Source organism: Pseudopodoces humilis, chromosome 23 (assembly GCF_049639895.1).
Source record: "Pseudopodoces humilis isolate 2021_Gansu_Grassland_sample_001 chromosome 23, ASM4963989v1, whole genome shotgun sequence".
NCBI classification, from domain to species: domain Eukaryota; kingdom Metazoa; phylum Chordata; class Aves; order Passeriformes; family Paridae; genus Pseudopodoces; species Pseudopodoces humilis.
Window position 1 is genome coordinate 1,905,977 of NC_142222.1, and position 17,835 is coordinate 1,923,811.

The 17,835-nt window shown below is 43.2% G+C and overlaps 1 protein-coding gene across 4 annotated transcripts in view; it reads right to left on the bottom strand.

Annotated features, from left to right (window-relative positions):
- Positions 1 to 8,099: 8,099 nt before the first annotated feature.
- USP32 (ubiquitin specific peptidase 32) overlaps positions 8,100 to 17,835 on the bottom strand; it is a 62,156-nt gene continuing 52,420 nt past the window's right edge. For all 4 annotated transcript variants that reach the window (XM_014254982.2, XM_005525914.3, XM_014254981.2 and 1 more), the window contains exons 24-34: positions 17,183 to 17,334; positions 16,484 to 16,595; positions 16,071 to 16,282; positions 15,546 to 15,730; positions 15,104 to 15,190; positions 14,061 to 14,181; positions 13,194 to 13,385; positions 12,357 to 12,648; positions 11,527 to 11,930; positions 11,135 to 11,227; positions 8,100 to 10,471 (exon numbers count right to left, since the gene is read on the bottom strand). In XM_014254982.2, the coding sequence (XP_014110457.1) occupies positions 10,298 to 10,471; positions 11,135 to 11,227; positions 11,527 to 11,930; positions 12,357 to 12,648; positions 13,194 to 13,385; positions 14,061 to 14,181; positions 15,104 to 15,190; positions 15,546 to 15,730; positions 16,071 to 16,282; positions 16,484 to 16,595; positions 17,183 to 17,334 (2,024 nt within the window). In that variant the 3' untranslated portion in view covers positions 8,100 to 10,297. The remainder of the gene's footprint in view (positions 10,472 to 11,134; positions 11,228 to 11,526; positions 11,931 to 12,356; positions 12,649 to 13,193; positions 13,386 to 14,060; positions 14,182 to 15,103; positions 15,191 to 15,545; positions 15,731 to 16,070; positions 16,283 to 16,483; positions 16,596 to 17,182; positions 17,335 to 17,835) is intronic.

The following is a 17,835-nucleotide window of genomic DNA, read 5'->3' on the forward strand; positions in this document are numbered from 1 at the left end:
ATGATTCTATGAAAAATGATTACTCTTGGAGACGGAAGGCTCGTTTTGATAGAGTTAAAAGTGGACTTGGTGATTTTCTTCCACAAAGCACTAAAATGAGATGGGACTTAAAAACTCTGCAATGACAGAAAAACAGCCTGGGAACTGAAGTGGCTGTGGGAAATGCTTTCTTTGTGTGGGAGAATATCATATGCAAATTGGATTTTTAAAGGAAGGAAATGTAGGATTTACTGGTAAATTATGTGTACCTGTGGAAAAGGCAATGAAACCCCAGCTGGAGGCACAGCAGGGCCACAGTGACCTCAGCCAGGACGCTTTTCCTTACTGATCTCCTCCAAACTCCTCCTGAACAGACACAGCTCCTTCAAGACAACTGCTGAGAATGGGAACATGCAGTTTCCATTATGAGGTTTAAATGCATTTCCTAAAAATAACCTGCTGTTTGGGGGTTTTAGTATCAGAAATAAATCCATATACACCGTTAAAACCTGATTATAATTAGTCACACAAGTAAAATTATGAGTGTAATTAACTACAGCGATTAATTGAAATGCCTTTGGCACATTATTTCCCTTCTTGCAGTTGAATGCAAATTGCATTTAAAGTTATATCATAAAGGGTATAAGATGGTAATCAATTGAGGTTATTTTATTACCTTTTTTACCTGTTAATATCTTCTGAAGTGATTTACACATCCAGTAACTCAAATTCAGTTTGATGTAAAAGAAACCCAAACAGCTGACACTGTTTTAATGAGTTTTGTTTTCCAACAACCCACTCCAAGCCATCTAAACTTTTCCCTGCTTTTCCTTTTTATTGCCTCACAAAACCATATTGGTTTCCATGGAGTGGAATCACCTTTAGAACGCCACCACCCTTCCCCTCCCCACCTCAGCAGAGCTCCTTGTTCCCAGCACAGAGATCTTGATGGATGAGTTTGCAGATTGGGGGTGGTTATGAAGAATTTATGAGAGAGAAAGAAAGGCAGAGAAGTTTTACATTTTGTTGACTGTGCTGATGTTGAGATTAAACTGTAAATAAATCATAGACAATCCCTATCAAGAGTGCAGTATCTTTGTAAGCTTACAATCATTGGGGTTTGTGGTACACGAAGCTCTCAGCTTTACACAAAACGCTTTTCTTACAGGCAGTAAAACATAATGGTTCATGTCCTGGAGCCCAGCAGCCACTGGGAAACGTAAGAATAATCCTGGCAGAGCAGCAGTGACCTCGCTGAGGAAAACAAAAGGAGTTTAAATCTTAAAAGAACAGAATAAAGAGAAAAAGTCAACTATGGAGGTGCTGAAGCTTCTCCAGCCCTGCCAGCTGAGACATGTGTGATGATGCTGCACGTTCTGCGCAGCCCTTCCTGCCAAACACACCTGAGAAAAGGAACATTCACCTCTCATTTCCATCTCCTCAGGGGATTTCAGGGCTCCAAACTCATTTCCATCTCCTCAGGGGATTTCAGGGCTCCAAACCATCGGCACAGCTCAGACATTTTGGGGATTGGGAGCTGGGATGGTCCCAGGAATGTGGAGAGAGCTCAGTCCACAGAGCAGGCTGGGAGCAGAAAAACTACCAAGGCTCCACTTACTCCAAGGGCTTTACAACCCTTTTTTTAAAAACAATTTTGTTTTTGGATTGGCAGGAACACGATGTCTTATCCTGCAGAAGGGCTCTGGTGTCACACCGGCCCCCCCAGAGCGGGTTCCTGTTGTCCCTCCTTCATGTGGCAGCGCCAGGCCATGGACGGGAAATTGGGGTTTATGATCCCACAGATACGAGGGCACATCTGATGGATCCAGATTGATTTATTCTAAAACAAAAAAAAGGCCATCAAAGCTCCTAAAGCACAAACATTCAGATTACGCTTTAAAAAATCCGGTGCAATTCCTGCCGCAGCCACGGGGCTGTTTCGGGACTGTGGCAGTGAAGGCCTGGTGGGAGCACGGGCACTCCACAGGCCACGATTTACAAATGCCTCAGGTAAAGTTTATTAAAAAGCAAAATCGTGCCCGTGTGTTCCCCAAGGAGCACTAAAGGACATCAGGAAGGATTCAGCCTCAGGAAAGAGGCAGCACTTTGGTGAAAACACATGAGGAGTTCCCAGAAGGGCTGTGGGACACGGGATCACATAATCACCACAGAGTTAAATTCATTTACAGAAGAAAACCAGCGTGCACAGCAAGATATAGAAGATGGAATTCATTTCCTCTCCTCCCAGCCCTTGCTCCTTTTTTTTCTCTTTTGTTTAAAAAAGAATCCCCACCAATGACCGCAACATTCAGCTTTACCAGCTGCTCACAGGATCAAACCAGGGATGCAAGACAGGCTGGAGTGCACAGCCAGGGAAAATCCAGGCACACGAGGAAACTGCAAAGATTGGATGGAAACAACAATATTCTGAAATAAAAATTCAATTAGGACCCTGCCAAAAGAAATAAAATCCCAGCTAGGGCTCAGCGCAACTGCAGAAATTAAAGCTAATACAAGTGACCTGCCCACAGCACACTCAGCTTTTGGTGTTCCAGACATTTGGGGAATCTTAAGCAGTAAAATTGCTGGAAAGTTTTTGGTGCAGCTTGCAAGGGACTGTCAGCATCAGTCGGGTGAGCTCCAGGAGAGATTCTGCAGGGAAATTATTGTGGCAAAGGCAGCTGAGAAAGGTTGAAGGACTGGGGATGGTGCAGGTTGTTGCTGATGGGACAGCACAGCCAGCCAAAATAAATCTGGCCCCCTCTGCAAGCAGTCTTCCTCAAATGCCTTCCTTTGGAGTAATCTTTTATTTTAAGCAAAATACACAAACAAAAGAAAATAGTGTCAGCTTTACTATTGTATGCATGAATCAAAAATATCCACTATAATCATCACCAAAATAAATTATTTTCCCGGTCTGAAATGGTGGGAAACTGCAGTTTTCCTTTCATTCAAGTGGAGGACATTTTGTGGAAATATATTCCTCAGGGATAACATACATTTTCATGGATTTGAGCAAGTTATCAGACACTTATTTATATTATGGCTGTGCATATTAAATTTAGTACTGTGGGAAACACAACAAGAGCCTCATGAGGATCTTAAATTGACATTTTTATGCAAGAGGAATGAAGGATGACACTTCCAAAAGGGCAAAAGCCCATTAAAACAGCAGCTTTCCATGAAAATGAAAAAGCAGATAGAATATATTTTGATATTTGGGTGACTGCACCCTTGTTCTTTAGGCAGATAACTCCATGCAGCATTTCCCTAGTAAAGCACTTTACAGCTGCATTTTAAGACAGACAACCCAGCTAAGAAAACCCTTCCCTGACCCCCTTTTCCCTCTTTTTTTTTTGGTTTTTTGTTGTTGTTGTTGTTTTTTTTTTAAGCACAAAGCAAAAGAAGTTTTGTTTAACAGGCTGGAGCAATCAGAGGGATCAGAGCTCAGGTTGCGGACGTGTCAGCTTTTCCACCACTGATCCTGTTCCCCTCAGCCATCCTGCATTTATTTTTAAAAGGTCATTAAGCAAGACACAAAAGGTGAAGTGCAACGTTACAGATTTATAACCTGGCTGGGCTCTGCCTGGAACACAAAGCTCAGGTACAGGAGGAGTCTCTTTGTGCTCTGTGACATCAAAGCCCAGCAGCCAAAGGCAGGGAAAGATATTCAGAAGGGAAATTCACATCTGTGTTCTATCCCTCACCTCTCTTTAGTCATTCCTTAGTGTATTTTTTTTATTTGGACTCTACCCTTCATCACACTCAACTTGGCTTTTGCTGTGTTGCAGCAACTGCCACTCTCATGGAAGAAAACTTTAAATTGTAGCCAGAGGTTTGGGCCCAGTTAAATCAGTCAAACAAGAGATTTTGTGCTAAAAGCTGATCATTCTTCAGATCACTCTTAATTCTTACTACTTAAACTGCAGTTAGTTAGACCAGTCAGATTTATGGATCACATTAAAATCCAAATTTAATATCTTTTTAAACTGAGCCACTATTTGAACACATACACACTGAAAATAATTACCTTCTCTCTCATAATTCATTCATAATCATTTAAAGAAAAAAAAAATACAAAAGAATTGGAAGGAAAGGTAAGAAGTTTAAACACCCAGCATGACATCCTTGCTCACATCTCGTGGCCAAGCTGCTCCTCTGATATGCTGCCAACTCTTTATCAAAAAGCTTCCACTCCAAGTCTCTTTGTTACCTGTTAAACGCTGGGGCTGCCTGTGCTCAAAGAGTCTGTGGGCCCAGAGATTTATTCCCTGGTGTGTGTCTTTTAAACAGGAACATTTATATAATCAAACCTGCAGATAAAAAGGCACGGCCACATGGCAAGCAAACATTTCCAAGGCATTAGCTCCTGAGCAAGGTCACAAACACGAGCATGTGCTCATGGCCAGTGTGCAGCACCAGGGCCTTCCTGTGTGGAATCCTTTCCTGCCCCTTCAAGGAGTGCTGGGATACAACAGGAATGGCTTTGATTTAAAGGGGTTTTTTATTCCGTATCAGGAGGAAAGCACCATGGAAAAAAAATTGCTCCACCTTTCTGTTCTGCTTGCTGGGGACTCTCAACACAAACCTCCAGCAGCGAGCCGTGGTTGAAATCATCCCCGAGTGAACTGCTGGGCTCTGACTCCACCAGTTCAGCCCTGATCTCTGCAATTCCCCTGGGCTGGTTTCAACTGGGGGATCATCACAGCCCACATTTAATGGCTCTGCTCCCAAGTACTCCTAAATATTTGAGTCTGCACCACACTGGGGGGGTGTGTTGATCCTGCCCCACTGCTGAGCTCCTCCTCCCTCTCTCAGAATCCCAGGATGGTTTGGGTTGGGATGGGCTTGGGGCAGCCTGGGAGCACCATCCCAGGCTGCCCCAAGCCCATCCAAGCTGCCCTAGCACACTTCCAGGGATCCAGGGGCAGCCAGAGCTGCTCTGGACAAGCCCCTCACACCCTCTGCCCTCCGCAGGCAGCAGGGGACAGCTGTCACCCTGTCACCCTGTCCTCCCTCCCTGGAGGAGGGATCTGCCTCACAATGTCCGGGCTGAGCTCTGTAATCACCCTGTTCCTTGCATTGTCTCCCTACTCCAAACATCACAGTACAAACACCATTTGTAAGGGTTTTGATTTGCCAGGGGTGGTGTTGGATCCTTTTTCTGGCCCTGCAGCAGCAGCTTCCCTTTGTTGTTATCCAGCTCCCAACCAACACCCACGTTCCAGCTTTCCTGAAGCTTCTCCTCGGCAGGCCAAGGTTTATTTATAAGACACATCAATATTTTGCATTAGGTAAAGGCACAATTTCATTGCATGCTAAACTCACAGGAGATTTAACCTCAAACTCTGCTTTCTAGATCACATTTCAGCAAACTTTAAACCAGATTACCCAGAGATGCAGCAATTCCTCGACAAACTTCTGGATGATGTAAAGACTGAGCCAAACCTGTTGCCTCAAACCTTTTCATTGGTTCCAAACATAGCATATAATCCACCATCTCTCCAATTTATTTGTTGGTTTAGTTCCTTTCTTCAACCTCAGTTTGACCAAAACCTCTCAAATTCATGGTGTAAAAACAATGTGATTTACAAGGTACTTTCAAGGTACTTTGAGGGAATAAGAAGCTGGAGAAGAGTCAGAAATAACTTGGGATTCAATAGTTTTATGCAAAATAATACCTTGGTAAGGGGCCCAGGAGTTCCCTGTGCTTCCCATGTTCAGGATCAGGGGAAAACACAGGATTTTAACCTCACACAGAGCTGAGAAACAACAGAGAGTGTTCACAGCAGTTTAGAGACAGTATTTCCAAAACCCAAAAGAAGGCATCACACACTCCAGCTCTCTGTCACTTCATTTGGACTTTGCAACCAATAAAAATCTAATGCTGAAAAAAATTTCAGCAGCACTGAGATAAAAAATATCAGAGTACAGAGAGTGCTGCATTGCCAGCTCACACAAACACTGACAAAGACTCTGAAGCATCTGCTGTTTATTTTCTTTTGCAGGGGAGGGAAGTGCATGAACTCTGACCACCCAAAGCACCTTGTGACCTACCTGGGGACATCTCTGTGCTCTCACCACGAGTTTTATATGCACTACTAAAAACTGGGTGAGGTTCAGTCATCAGGTCTGTCTGAAATGACCCTAAATAGAAATAAAAGCTGTATTTTGCCATAAGTTTTCCTCATTGCTTTTCTATGCTCACAACTCCCAGCAAAATTTAATTTCTGTCAAATCTAGAAGCGTCCTTAATCTGTTTTCTCCTTTGTGACTCATTTTGCTGAAGGGACCTTATCAAACATTGCTTTTCATTTTCACAAACAGGAAATCTTTTACACACGATCGAGGAAGCTGGAAGCTTGTCCCAAACAAAAGGCACAATCTCCTCAGCTCCTGACAGGTTTTTATTTTCCTGAAACGATAAATCAGCAAGCATGGATGACTGCATTTTACTCACTTCTTGCTTCAATTTACTGGACCTGAGGGAAAAAGGGTAACAAAAGGTATAATTAATATAATTAATATCTACGTGGATGCTCCAGGCCCCAGGCCAGCAGCTGTGCCTGGAGCCCAGCACGTTCTCAGGACATGATCAGAGCTCACAGATCAATCTGGGATATTCTGATATTTCAAGAGGGAAAAGCAGGGATAGAGCCTCCTGTGCCAGCCCAGGGGAGGACAGGGAGCAGGGGGATGCACTCTGGCAGGAACAGCAGCTCCAGAATGGATCCAGCACTTGGGTAAGGATGGCAAATCCCTTTGGATTTGGGATTTCAGGGAAGGGCAGGGCTCTGCAGGGTCAGTGCATCTGTCCCTCCCCTCTCTCTGGGGGGGATAAGAGGGTTTGGCACAAGAGGTGCTGTCCTTGCTGTGTCCTTCCCCTCCCCCCCAGGAGAAGCATCAAAAGCCACCCCAGGTCCGCAGGACACCCACCCCAAAAGCAGGACACACTTCCAGCACTCCACACACACAAAGGGACCAGGGAAAATAAATCCACAGCTCATTTCCCACTGCTCCCTGCTCATTTCTGAGCCCTCCTGTGAGATCTGCGCAGTTCTGATCTGGGAAGTCAAAAGGATTCAGCAGCAGCAAACAGCTGCAGGTTGGGCAGGGATGTGATGCCTTCATCTCTTCAATGTCCCCTGCTGCACTCCTGAATCAATAAAAGCTTTACCACTGACAGCAGCACATCTGAACAGCCTCGGTAATTAAGAGTTTTTCATCCTTTTAAATTCCACTTTCAACACCTCAAAGCCTTAACAGAGGAAAATTCATGACAGGAACTACTATAGTCCATATTCTTTATATTGAAATTAAATTTTCGACATTGAAAATGCCCAAGTGACTCCAATGACACCGTGGGGTGACCACACCTGGTAAGAACGACCAATGCTCTGAGAGTTGATCACCAGGAAAGTGTCACCACTCAGTGCTGCACCAACACTCCCAGCCCAGCCAGAGATGGCTTCACTTCCAGAGACACTCTGGGGATGCTGGAGCCATGCTAATCCTTGGATAAATACCCACTGAGCACCTTCAAGGGCCAGAAAATAAGAACAATGGTTCATTTCCAGCTAAACATCAGCACGGTGCTTTTGGAAACGCTCGAGAACCGAGGTGATGCGTGCTCCTGACATCAGCTCTGTGCAGACTTTGGTCTGGTTGCCAATTCAACCAGATCCATTTCCTGCTTGGAGAAAAGCAGGGCTGTGAGTGCAGCAGGGCTCTCCCATCCCTGCCTGCCCTGGGGAAGTGTCCAGCACTGTCTGCCATCACCAGCTCCGTGGGCAAACAGCCCTGGCTGCAGCAGGGACACCGCAGGCACCAGGACTGGACATCAGGTACCTGCAGATCCTGTCCAAGGACACCACAGCAAAGCCTTCCTGTACCTGAGGGATCACTTCACTGCTGACATGGATTGCTTTCAACTAATAAGTGTTATTATCACCAATAAAATACCCAACTTACCTTTTGTAAACAATGAAGAAGCTGCAAAGAATTGCTGGATGCACGCCCACGCTTCGGCTTTTGGATTGACAAAGGCATTTAAGCTTCATGGAAGCAGCACAGACACTTCAAAGCAGGAAAACAGTTATTAAAAATTATCTGACAAGAAGTGACACTTCATCTGCATCCACAGTATTTAATTTGTTTGAATAATATAGTTACAGATAAACAGGTTCACTCCATATACAATTACCAATACCTTTGTTTTAATACAGCTCATATTCCAGTACATCAACACTATTTTATTTACAAGGCATTTATGTACATTAACATCTTTCTAAAGTCAGTGCATTGTCAATAAGTTTTATACAATAATTTACAAAGTGAACGTAGTTAATAGTTAACTTAATAAATTTACTACTAATTCTTGAATTAATTTAATTTAAAAAATTAATTACAACCAATGTAACAAACACAGAAGATCAAATAACATTAGTAGATTGTGCTACCTGCTTAAATAAAACATTTTAAAGTAAATCAGTTGAAAATCTTTCACTTTTCATGGAGTTTGCGGAGGGAGGAGTAGACAAGTGGGCGTTGAAAAAGCTTCTAACCTAGAAATTCACAAGTCATGTTTGCTTTTCTTTAGGCTCAATGTTCAGACCACTTTAAAGATAAAAGACCATAGAGGATAAGGAGCAACACCTGACAGGTAAGACAAGACTCGTATTTGGAACAGATCTGCTGTCCCCAAAGAGGCACAACCTCCAAAGGCTGGGAGGGCTCTGCCTGAGCAAAGACAGCCAGACCAGCTGATACCATTTCTTCAATGGATAAACCCCAGATCCTCCTGGAAATGATAAACTCACTGAAGGTTTGGCATTCTTGTCAAACTCCCCAAAGTGAATCCAAACATGAATCGCAGAGAACCACGTGAGTAACAGTTTTGTTAGCGAAGGTACAAAAATCTAGAGAACTGGGAAGATGATGTACGACAAAATTAATAAGCTGCTTAAGCTCAGCTGAAGAACAAAAGGCCAAAAGAGTGAAAATTTTTATCTTCATTCAGATATGCAAATAATTTAACACTGAAAATGTTTAAAGAAATGCCTGCTCAAAAAAAACCAACCCTCTTTTTTTCCAGTCTCTGCTAAGACTCAGTCACACTTCCCGTCATGCAAGAAGCCCCTTGAATTACAGAGCGTGTTGCAAGGGCATGGAAAGCAAATCTGGTTTAATTGCAAGAATTTGCATAACCTGGTGTAACAAACAAACAAACAAAAAGATAATTTGAAAAGGCAACCAAATTTTGAAAACAAGAAACTGAGTTAGGAAACCAATAAAAAAAAACAAACCACCTCCATCCATGAATGCTACGACAGCTACCTGCCAGCCACAGCTTCTTCCTTTGAAATACACAGTGGATATTCACAGCCATTCACTCCAGAGCCCTTACAACAACAACACCACAACCAAACAAACCATGGGTTTCAATTGAATCAGATGCATTTTCAAAAGTGCAAATTTCAAAAGCAACACCAGTCATGAAACATAAGCTCAAGCATCTCTCCTTCCAAAAGCTGGGAACGTTTTGTGCAATGTGCACGTTTTAAGACACCGTGAGTGTAATCACAACTACTCTCTCCAACCTGAAGTTTCTTCTTGAGGCAGCTCAAAAAAGTTTGAGCCAGCACTCTTCAGGCAGAAAAGCCATTCCTGAAACATGTTGATCTGCACAGCCAACACGTGGAGAAAACACAAGTATAATAAACCAAGTGTAGAAATTAATCTCTTCTCAAATGACGATTTGGTTGTGCTCCCAACATACAGAAAGAAAGCAACTGACACACATTAGTGGTGGCAAAACTGGAAACTTCTCTTCCCCATGACAATAATTTGTTTCCATTTATGCACTTTTCCTTCTCTTGCCTTCCCTGTTTTGCCAATAAAATGCAATAAAACTGCAGGAAAAAGGAGGTAGCAATATCATGTTGTCCAAAGACAACACTACAAATTGTTTTTCCCCGTTACCTTAAACCTAACGAGAGCCTCGGGGGGTGTTAGAACAGTTGGTAAACTCTACACTACTCTGTTTAGCTCTTATTTGGTCCTAGTCGGCTTTTCTCAAACCATTGGATTTAAAGGCCAGTGGCAGTCTCAGATGTCCAACATCAGAAACGTTTCGAGCATGTAGTGAGAAAACAGAACAAAACGATACTACTGGATATTAACTGCTTAACCAGGGGGTTCTTTTTTGTGCTTTCAGCTCACAGGGGACAATGACAACCACAAGCTGTTCTCTGCCTCAGTCTCGCCTTCCCCAAGGGCACATGCCAGGGTTTCTCCCTCAGCCCGTGGCAGCTCAGGCTCACTGCAGCACGCAGTATTTCTTGTAGTCGGACTCGAAGTCCTCGTCCATGCTGCTCGTGTCTGCCATCTTCTTGCCATCGATCTTGGGCAGGAACTGGGCATAGTCCACCCCCTGCTGCTCGTAGAACAGAATGTAGGCAGAGTCCGTGTCGATCTCGTCCGGGTGCAACTCCTGACACAGGGAAAACACCCAGAAAAAGCCCATGGTGTAACTGCTGCACTTCAAACACATGCTACTGCCCCAAGAAGTATATTTTTAACTGGGTGTAACACAAGGAATCCCATTTTTGTCTCCCCTCTTTATCATCTCACTCCATGAATTAGTTGGGAACTCTGACAATTTTATAGTGATGAATGCAAATACTTAGAAGTGTCAGAGCAGAGTTATTCACCAATTGAATACAAACTGCTGCCATCATGGAAATGTATTCCTGGCTTTCCATTCTTAGTAATTTTTCCATCTTTGTATGAAATAAGCATCTTCCTTGACTGTGGGAGCAGCTGATGAACAGATGTTACCTTGGAAAAAACCTCACGTACAACTTCAGTTAATAAATTTAATATTTATCTGATGCTGCTTTGGAGATGCACCAGATTTCAAACAGCAGCTCTCCACAAATGTTTGATTTAGTGGAAGGTGTCCCTGCCCATGGCAGAGGGGTGGAATGGGATGAATTTTAAGGTTCTTTCCAAGCCAAACCATTCTGTGATTCTAACATTTCTTTAGCTAGAATTTCTGACTCTAAATTTCTTTAGCTCTGGGTAACCAAGGCAAAAATGACTTGAAATAATTCAAATAATGATGTCAAATAATGAGGAGAAGAAGTGCTTTTACCTTGCAGCTGCTGTCATTGTAGCAGTACCACTTGTTGTTCGGGTTTTTGGCATAAGTGACGTAATGACCCCCTCCCATAATTCCTGAATGGCACTGAGGAAAACGAAGAAGAAAAGAAATGCTGGATCAAACATCCAATAAATGATTCCCAAATTCATTATCTGTGAGTAAGGCATCATGACAATCTAGACAGCTGGAGCTGACTAACTTTACACACACAAGGAGAACAAATTAGCAGAGACTTAATTCATACCCAGTTTTACGGAGAATTAATTGTGCTGACTTTTTCTCTCCTTCCCTACAGATCCCTGTGCTGGCACAACCCCAGCAAAGGGCATTTGGTTCAAGCAGTGTCCCAGGGAGGCAGTTCTGCCAGGGGAGCAGCCACCTACCGAGATTGCATATAGGTTGTAGATGGGGTTGACCCAGATGTCGTCTCTTTGGTCATCGGCGGTGTCGTCCTCGCTGTGGTTCTCGCCCTGCCCGTTGCTGAGTGAGCTCTGATCCCACAGGTACCCGTTGGCCAGAGCCCCCTCGCTGTCCTGCCCGGGGTACAGCTCGCTCTGGCTGCCCCCCAGGGCCTGTCCTTTAGTCAGAGCATCCCCCTGCTCGTGCTCAGCACCGTTCTCCCTGTTTGCAGCCAGGTTTTCCTTGCTGCTGGACAGTTTGTTTTTCCCCAGCTGGGGCAGCCGCAGGCGCCCTTTGCCTCTCCCCAAAGTCCTTGGGCTGCTGTTGGGGCTGCTGTTCTTACTTGAAGGGCAGCTGGTTCCACTTTTCCTCCCTAAAGATGGAGATGCTAGGACAGAAAGCACAAAGATTACTAAGAAGAATACAAACACGGTCTAGATTTCTTTTTAAAGTGATTTTTTTAAATAACCAAATATTAAACCCCACTGTTTCAATGCAGCTCAAGTAATATACAGAAATAAAACCCCATCTTTGTGCACACACATCCATACACCTAAAAACTGAAATTTAATTCTTTTATGCAGGAGCACATCCCTCATTAATTCCAGCCCACTTACACAAGTACCAGTATCTGTTGTCACTGAGCAACTTCTTACACTTTCTTTCATTTTTTATGCTAAAGCTTCACTAAGAAATGTTTCCAAGCATAGTGCTTTGGCAAAAAAAACTCCCAAACATTAAAACGTTGTACATAATAACATTTCTCCCCTCCAAACACCAGCACTGAGTGGAATTTTTCCCAACCATTCCCTACCTTTGACGTTATTGAGGACAGTAGTGTTTAGGGAGGATGGACTCCTGTTCAGTGTGTCCCCTTCTCCTGCTGTACCAGTGATCTGCACATCTGTTTTCCTGCTGTCCCCTTGGCCAGCCCGTGCCTCAGGAAGGCTCTCAACCTGCAAGGTGAGCTGCTTCCTTTGGAAATGACTTGGATCCCTTTGTACCAAAAAGGCACTTGGGTCAAAATTTTCTCTGGGAAATTTAACAATTTTCTGGGATTTTATCCAGCGGCCGTTAACGAACTGAAATCTTTTCAGGTGAATGATCTAAGGGGAAACATGGTAGAGAAAATTATTAAAGGGGGGAAATGGCATCCCAGTGAGTAATCTTAGAGAGTTTTCCCCAAACCATACACATTTTATGCTATGCTAGTAAAAATAATGCTCTGTGTGACAATTGGATTTTGGGATCGAGCTGGTAAAATATGAAGCTAATAATTTCATGTGGAAATGATGGCAAAGGTTGCTTCAATTCAGTGGTCAGCACTGTCTGTTTTGAATAAGCTCCCAAATGTGAAAAAAAAAGAACTGCAGGTGTTCCCCAACCAGAGAGGAGATCGTGTCACCATCTGAGCATGAGCTGTGTCAGAGCAGCTGACACTGAGCACAAACCACCATTTCCTGCAAGGCAGTACCTAAAAACATTCAAAAGGATTTGAGATTTGCTTTATTTGCCTGCAAACTCAGTCAAGTGCCCCACCTGAGAGCATGAACAAAGCAAATCATCTTATTCAGAGCAAGATGACTTGGCAGATTTGGGAACAACGTGTGCTGGGTTTGCTGCTGAGGAGGAAAGTGACACAAGATCCTACCAAGATAGGGGGAAGTCTCCAAAGATCCAGCTTTTTGGTGGCCAGACAGTGAGTCTTGCACTTGGAGCAGTAATACATCTCATCCTCCCCCAGCTCCTCCTCGCTGGTGAAGGCTCTCAGACAACTGTCCAGGTTGATGGGCTCTGCCTGGGCTCGGCGGCTTTGTTCAACACTTTCATGTTCTTCCACGATCTGAAAGGAGAGAAAACTGTCTCTGACTTGGAAATGGAACACACACTGCTCAGAGGAGGGCTCTCCTCACAACATCACACAAATAACTTCACTGGGTTGTTCAGAATTAAAGATAAAAATGAGATGTGATAAGTTTCAGCAGGAATTTTATTTCAGTTATGAAGAGGCAGATAAAAATTCACTGTTCTTATACTTGGGCTCTGCTTATAAATTATCCATAAAGCAGAACTTTATAGATAAAACTCACAAACTGCAACAGTTATTCTAGATTCACCCAGCTACAGGCTTACCTTCAGATGTGTTTTGTTGGCTTAATGAGGAAACAGGTTTACTCACATGCATAACTGTTTATAGTTAGGGAAAATGTCTCAAATTAAGATATTTTGTAATGTATTATGTAATATATTATTATATATCTTGACTAGCTTAAAAGCAATTCACAACAGACAGCAAATGCACTGCTGTGGTTCTTTAAAAGCTTCCCTTCCACACCATTAGACCACATAAGAGGTCTAACATCAAGACATCGATTTATCCAGAACACACTGCCACATGATTGCTGCCTTTGGTTTAACAGAAAACAGACAAAAGAAACATCAAATAAATAAGAAAGCTGCAATGGGTGGTGTTTCAGAGGTGCTACCAAAGAGCAAAGAGTTTCTGTTGGTGTTTTACCCGTTCCTGTGAGGTCTGGTAGCGCAGGTGGAGCGCGGTGGGGTCCCAGTCCACAGCAATGTAGGCATTGCCCACACAAGCCCTGTCCTCTGTGCACTCAATCTTACAGCCACGGCAGAATCTGAATCAGAAAGGTTGGATGTGGTCAGTGAAGTGTCCAATCACTTCTACATTTGTTCACTTCTGCTCCTCGTTTTGTAGCATCTGCACCCTTCAAGCTCCCGGCCTTGCCTTCAGTGTGAGACATTTTTATGCAGCAGTGCTCAGGGTTGTGTTTTTACTGCAAAACCTTACCAGAGTGAGAAATGGAAGCAGCTGGGTGAGCTCCACCACCTGTCTGCACATGATCCAGTAGAAGGTGCCCTGCCCATGGAAGGAGGTTGGAATGGGATGATCTTTAAGGTCCCTTCCATTGCAGTCTGATCCAGTGCTGACCAAACCCAGCTACAACCCCAAAAACTCCATTGCTCTGTCTCCACAAGTCATTTTTGTCATGATAGCTAATTCTAAGAGCTATAAAACACTTTTATACAAATTAGTTTATGGCCTGAATACCTTCCAGTAAGGGTCTGGAATTTTCACTAGCAAGTCTTTGTTTGTGGAAAAGTCCAAGCATCCTTCCAGGGTGAATTTCTTATTGCCCATTTTCGATCTTACCCTTCAAATGACAAGGAACTCATAGGGATAGATGAATTTCATCTAAAAAATTTGGGTTGTGTGAACCCCCCCAAACCACACAAGTCTGTGGACACACGAGGCTGCACACAGACACAGAATATTGTAAGGGGTTAACAGGTTTTGGATAATTTCATTTCTGTCTCCTAATTTAAAGTTTCTGTGGCAGCAGAACTTTCAGCTCTACAAGTCATAAAAGCCATGCTGCAGTGCAAGTCTGCCTAGAGAGAGTTCTGGTGAAATTACATTCTGGATTCTTATTGTTTGATATTACCTCTGAAGTCTGAAATGTACCACAGATCCATTACCATAAATTACCTTTCTGCTGAACTGATTCCCTGCTGAAAATGGAAAAAAGGACAATTTACCTGTACCATGGACACCAAGCACAAGAATTTCCATCCTTCTGAACTACCCTGAGGGTGAAGGGGTACTGATACCCCATGCTGTCATCACTGAAATAGAGGAGAACACAACATCAAACAGCAGCACTCTCACTGCAATTACCTCCCTTCACTGGGCTTGTTATGATTACTTAAAGAAAACCCTCAAAATGATGATTCTGGTTACAATTTACTATTAAAAGCTGCCTTTCCATGGCTTAAATTTGTCAGATATAAATAATTATCAATCACTGGATAAGACCGAAGCCAACTTTTAAGTGCAGCTACATTTAACTGTACTAAATAGGATTTAATTTTAATTACTGCCATTATTATGATAAATCAAATGAATACAATTTTAAATCTTGCAAGCAAGTGTAAGGCACTGTATTCTAACTCAGATCCAAGGCTGAGGTGCCTAACTCACCAGTCCTGGGCATGGTTACTGGCTTCCTGAGGAGGAAGGGGGCTGGCCAGCCTGGAGACCTGGATCCACACAGCATCATAGAGGTCCCTTTTCCGTGTGTGAACTGTGCAGGGAACAATCAAGGGCATTCCAAAGAGACTGGGCCGATTCTTCTGAGATGAGAGAAAATACAGCTCTGTCCTCATCTGTGGGAAGCAAAAGGAGGAGTCAGATGTGAAGGTGCATTAACTCACAGTACAATAATCACCTGGGTTGTTGGCCTTGTGACTTATTTCAGGCCTTGGCAATTAAAATTAATCAATAATTGTATTAAAACTAATCTAATTCCAATATTAAATACTGTAAATTTTGATCACTGATCTGAAAAACATTTCTATTTCATGATATTATGGTGAGGTTATCTGACCATGTCAAAAGTAAATGTGTATAATTATGTGGACAATAAAAAAAAAAAATCTTTGTTTTTTTTAAATTTCTTTCTGAGTGTGCAGCATCAAGAGCTGCTGAGTGTGCAAGGCCACTGACCATTTTCCTGTGCACTGCAATGATGTAGCCTGTGCAGGGGCTGTCACACAGCGAGGGCACGTGGCCGTTGAGGGTCCAGCTGGGCGGGCTGCGCTCCGTCCCGCACGGCACCACAGTGTTTGGCATCCCATTGGGAATGAGGCTTGGCTTGGCAACGTCCCCGTTCATCAGGATGGTGGGGGCTCCGTTGGCTGATGGCCCAGTTGGGATCTCTGAAGGCAGACAATTAAATTATCAATTATCCACAGCGAGCACAGCTGATCCCAGGGTTTTCATCCTTTCCGTTCCCTGCGGATACCGAGCGCAACCCGCACTTGTCCTTTCTTTAATCCTGGCTTAACAATAAAGTTTAGTCCTGAGCTTCTCAACGCCGTGCAGTTTAAATAAGCAGGAAAAGCAGAGTTGTCTCTCACCTGTCTGCACAGGGCTGGATGCTGACGTGGGGGAGCCTGGGATGGGGATCTCAAACGCGCACAGGAAGCCGCTCACGGACAGCCGGACCTTCTGGTTGTCCTGAGGGAAGTTCTTCAGGAGAGAGGGAAAGCTGCTCAGGCACTTGGGTACCTTTATCTGGCACCAAAACGTGTTCTGCTCCTCTTCAAACTGCGTTCAGCACTCCTCTCTCCCTCCCATCTGCCTCCTTACACCTTTCCAGAAGAATAAAGGAGCCCAAGCCCTCTGCAGAAGCTCTCAGTGGCTCTCTAAGCACACCAAGAGCAGCTCATTTCAAGCACTTTTAATCTACAGCAAAAAAATCCACCTGGAAATATCCATACACACTGTAAGCCAGTCATTACTTATGGTCCTGATGTCTTGACAGTGTTTAAACTCATCACAGCACCTTAACTTGAGATTTATTACCTCAAGATGTTTTTCTTTTCCTAAAAATATCCTTAGCAATCAATTTTAATCTATTTACAGCAAGCCAAATTACTGGTTAAGAATGAAATAAAAGTTCATACAGAGAGATAACTGAGCTGATTTTTTATCATACTTTTAGTTAAATTATTTCACAGCTCCTGTAAGAAGAGTTTAAATGTTAAAAATAATAAAGAAATAAGAAAAACACTCAAAGCATGTTGCAGCAATAATGAATCTTTTTTTCTTTTTACCTTTATATTGGAGCTGTGCACCTCTGCAAGCAGAATCTGCTCTGGTTTGAGGCCACAGAGTTCACTGAGTTGTTTTTTCAAGCCTGTGTACTTCTCATCCATGTTCAATCTCAGTCCATATCGAACAGGAGTGGTACCATCTAATTTAATTACTTTAAAGGGGAAAAGAAACACCCTTGTCAGCAACCCAGGCAAGTTTTAATGACAATAATACATTACAGCTCCCCAGTTACTGGAAAATATTTTTTTCATAACTTGAATGGATGATTTATTTTATTTTCCCAGTCAATTTTCAAGGTCTGCAGGCGATGTCACAAAGTCAGAAAACCTCTTGCTGCACAAGCAGGAAAAAATGGTTTCAAAATTTGCTTCACTTTTTTCCAGCAATCCACAGCTCCTTCAGAGCACAGTTCATGATCCATATTGTATTTTTCCCCCAGCCCTTGCTTGTTTTTCCTCTGGGTAGATTTAGGACAACCTCCACAAGAGAGGGAACAGAAGGAAAGTTCTCAAAATCTCCATTTTAAAAAGGTTTTGTACTAAATCCTGCAATGAAGACTGAAAATGGGCCATCCTTTCCTGTTTCTAAACAGGAATCTTGGTTTAACCGTGTTCCAGTGAAACTTCTTGCACTCTATTACATTAAAATGACT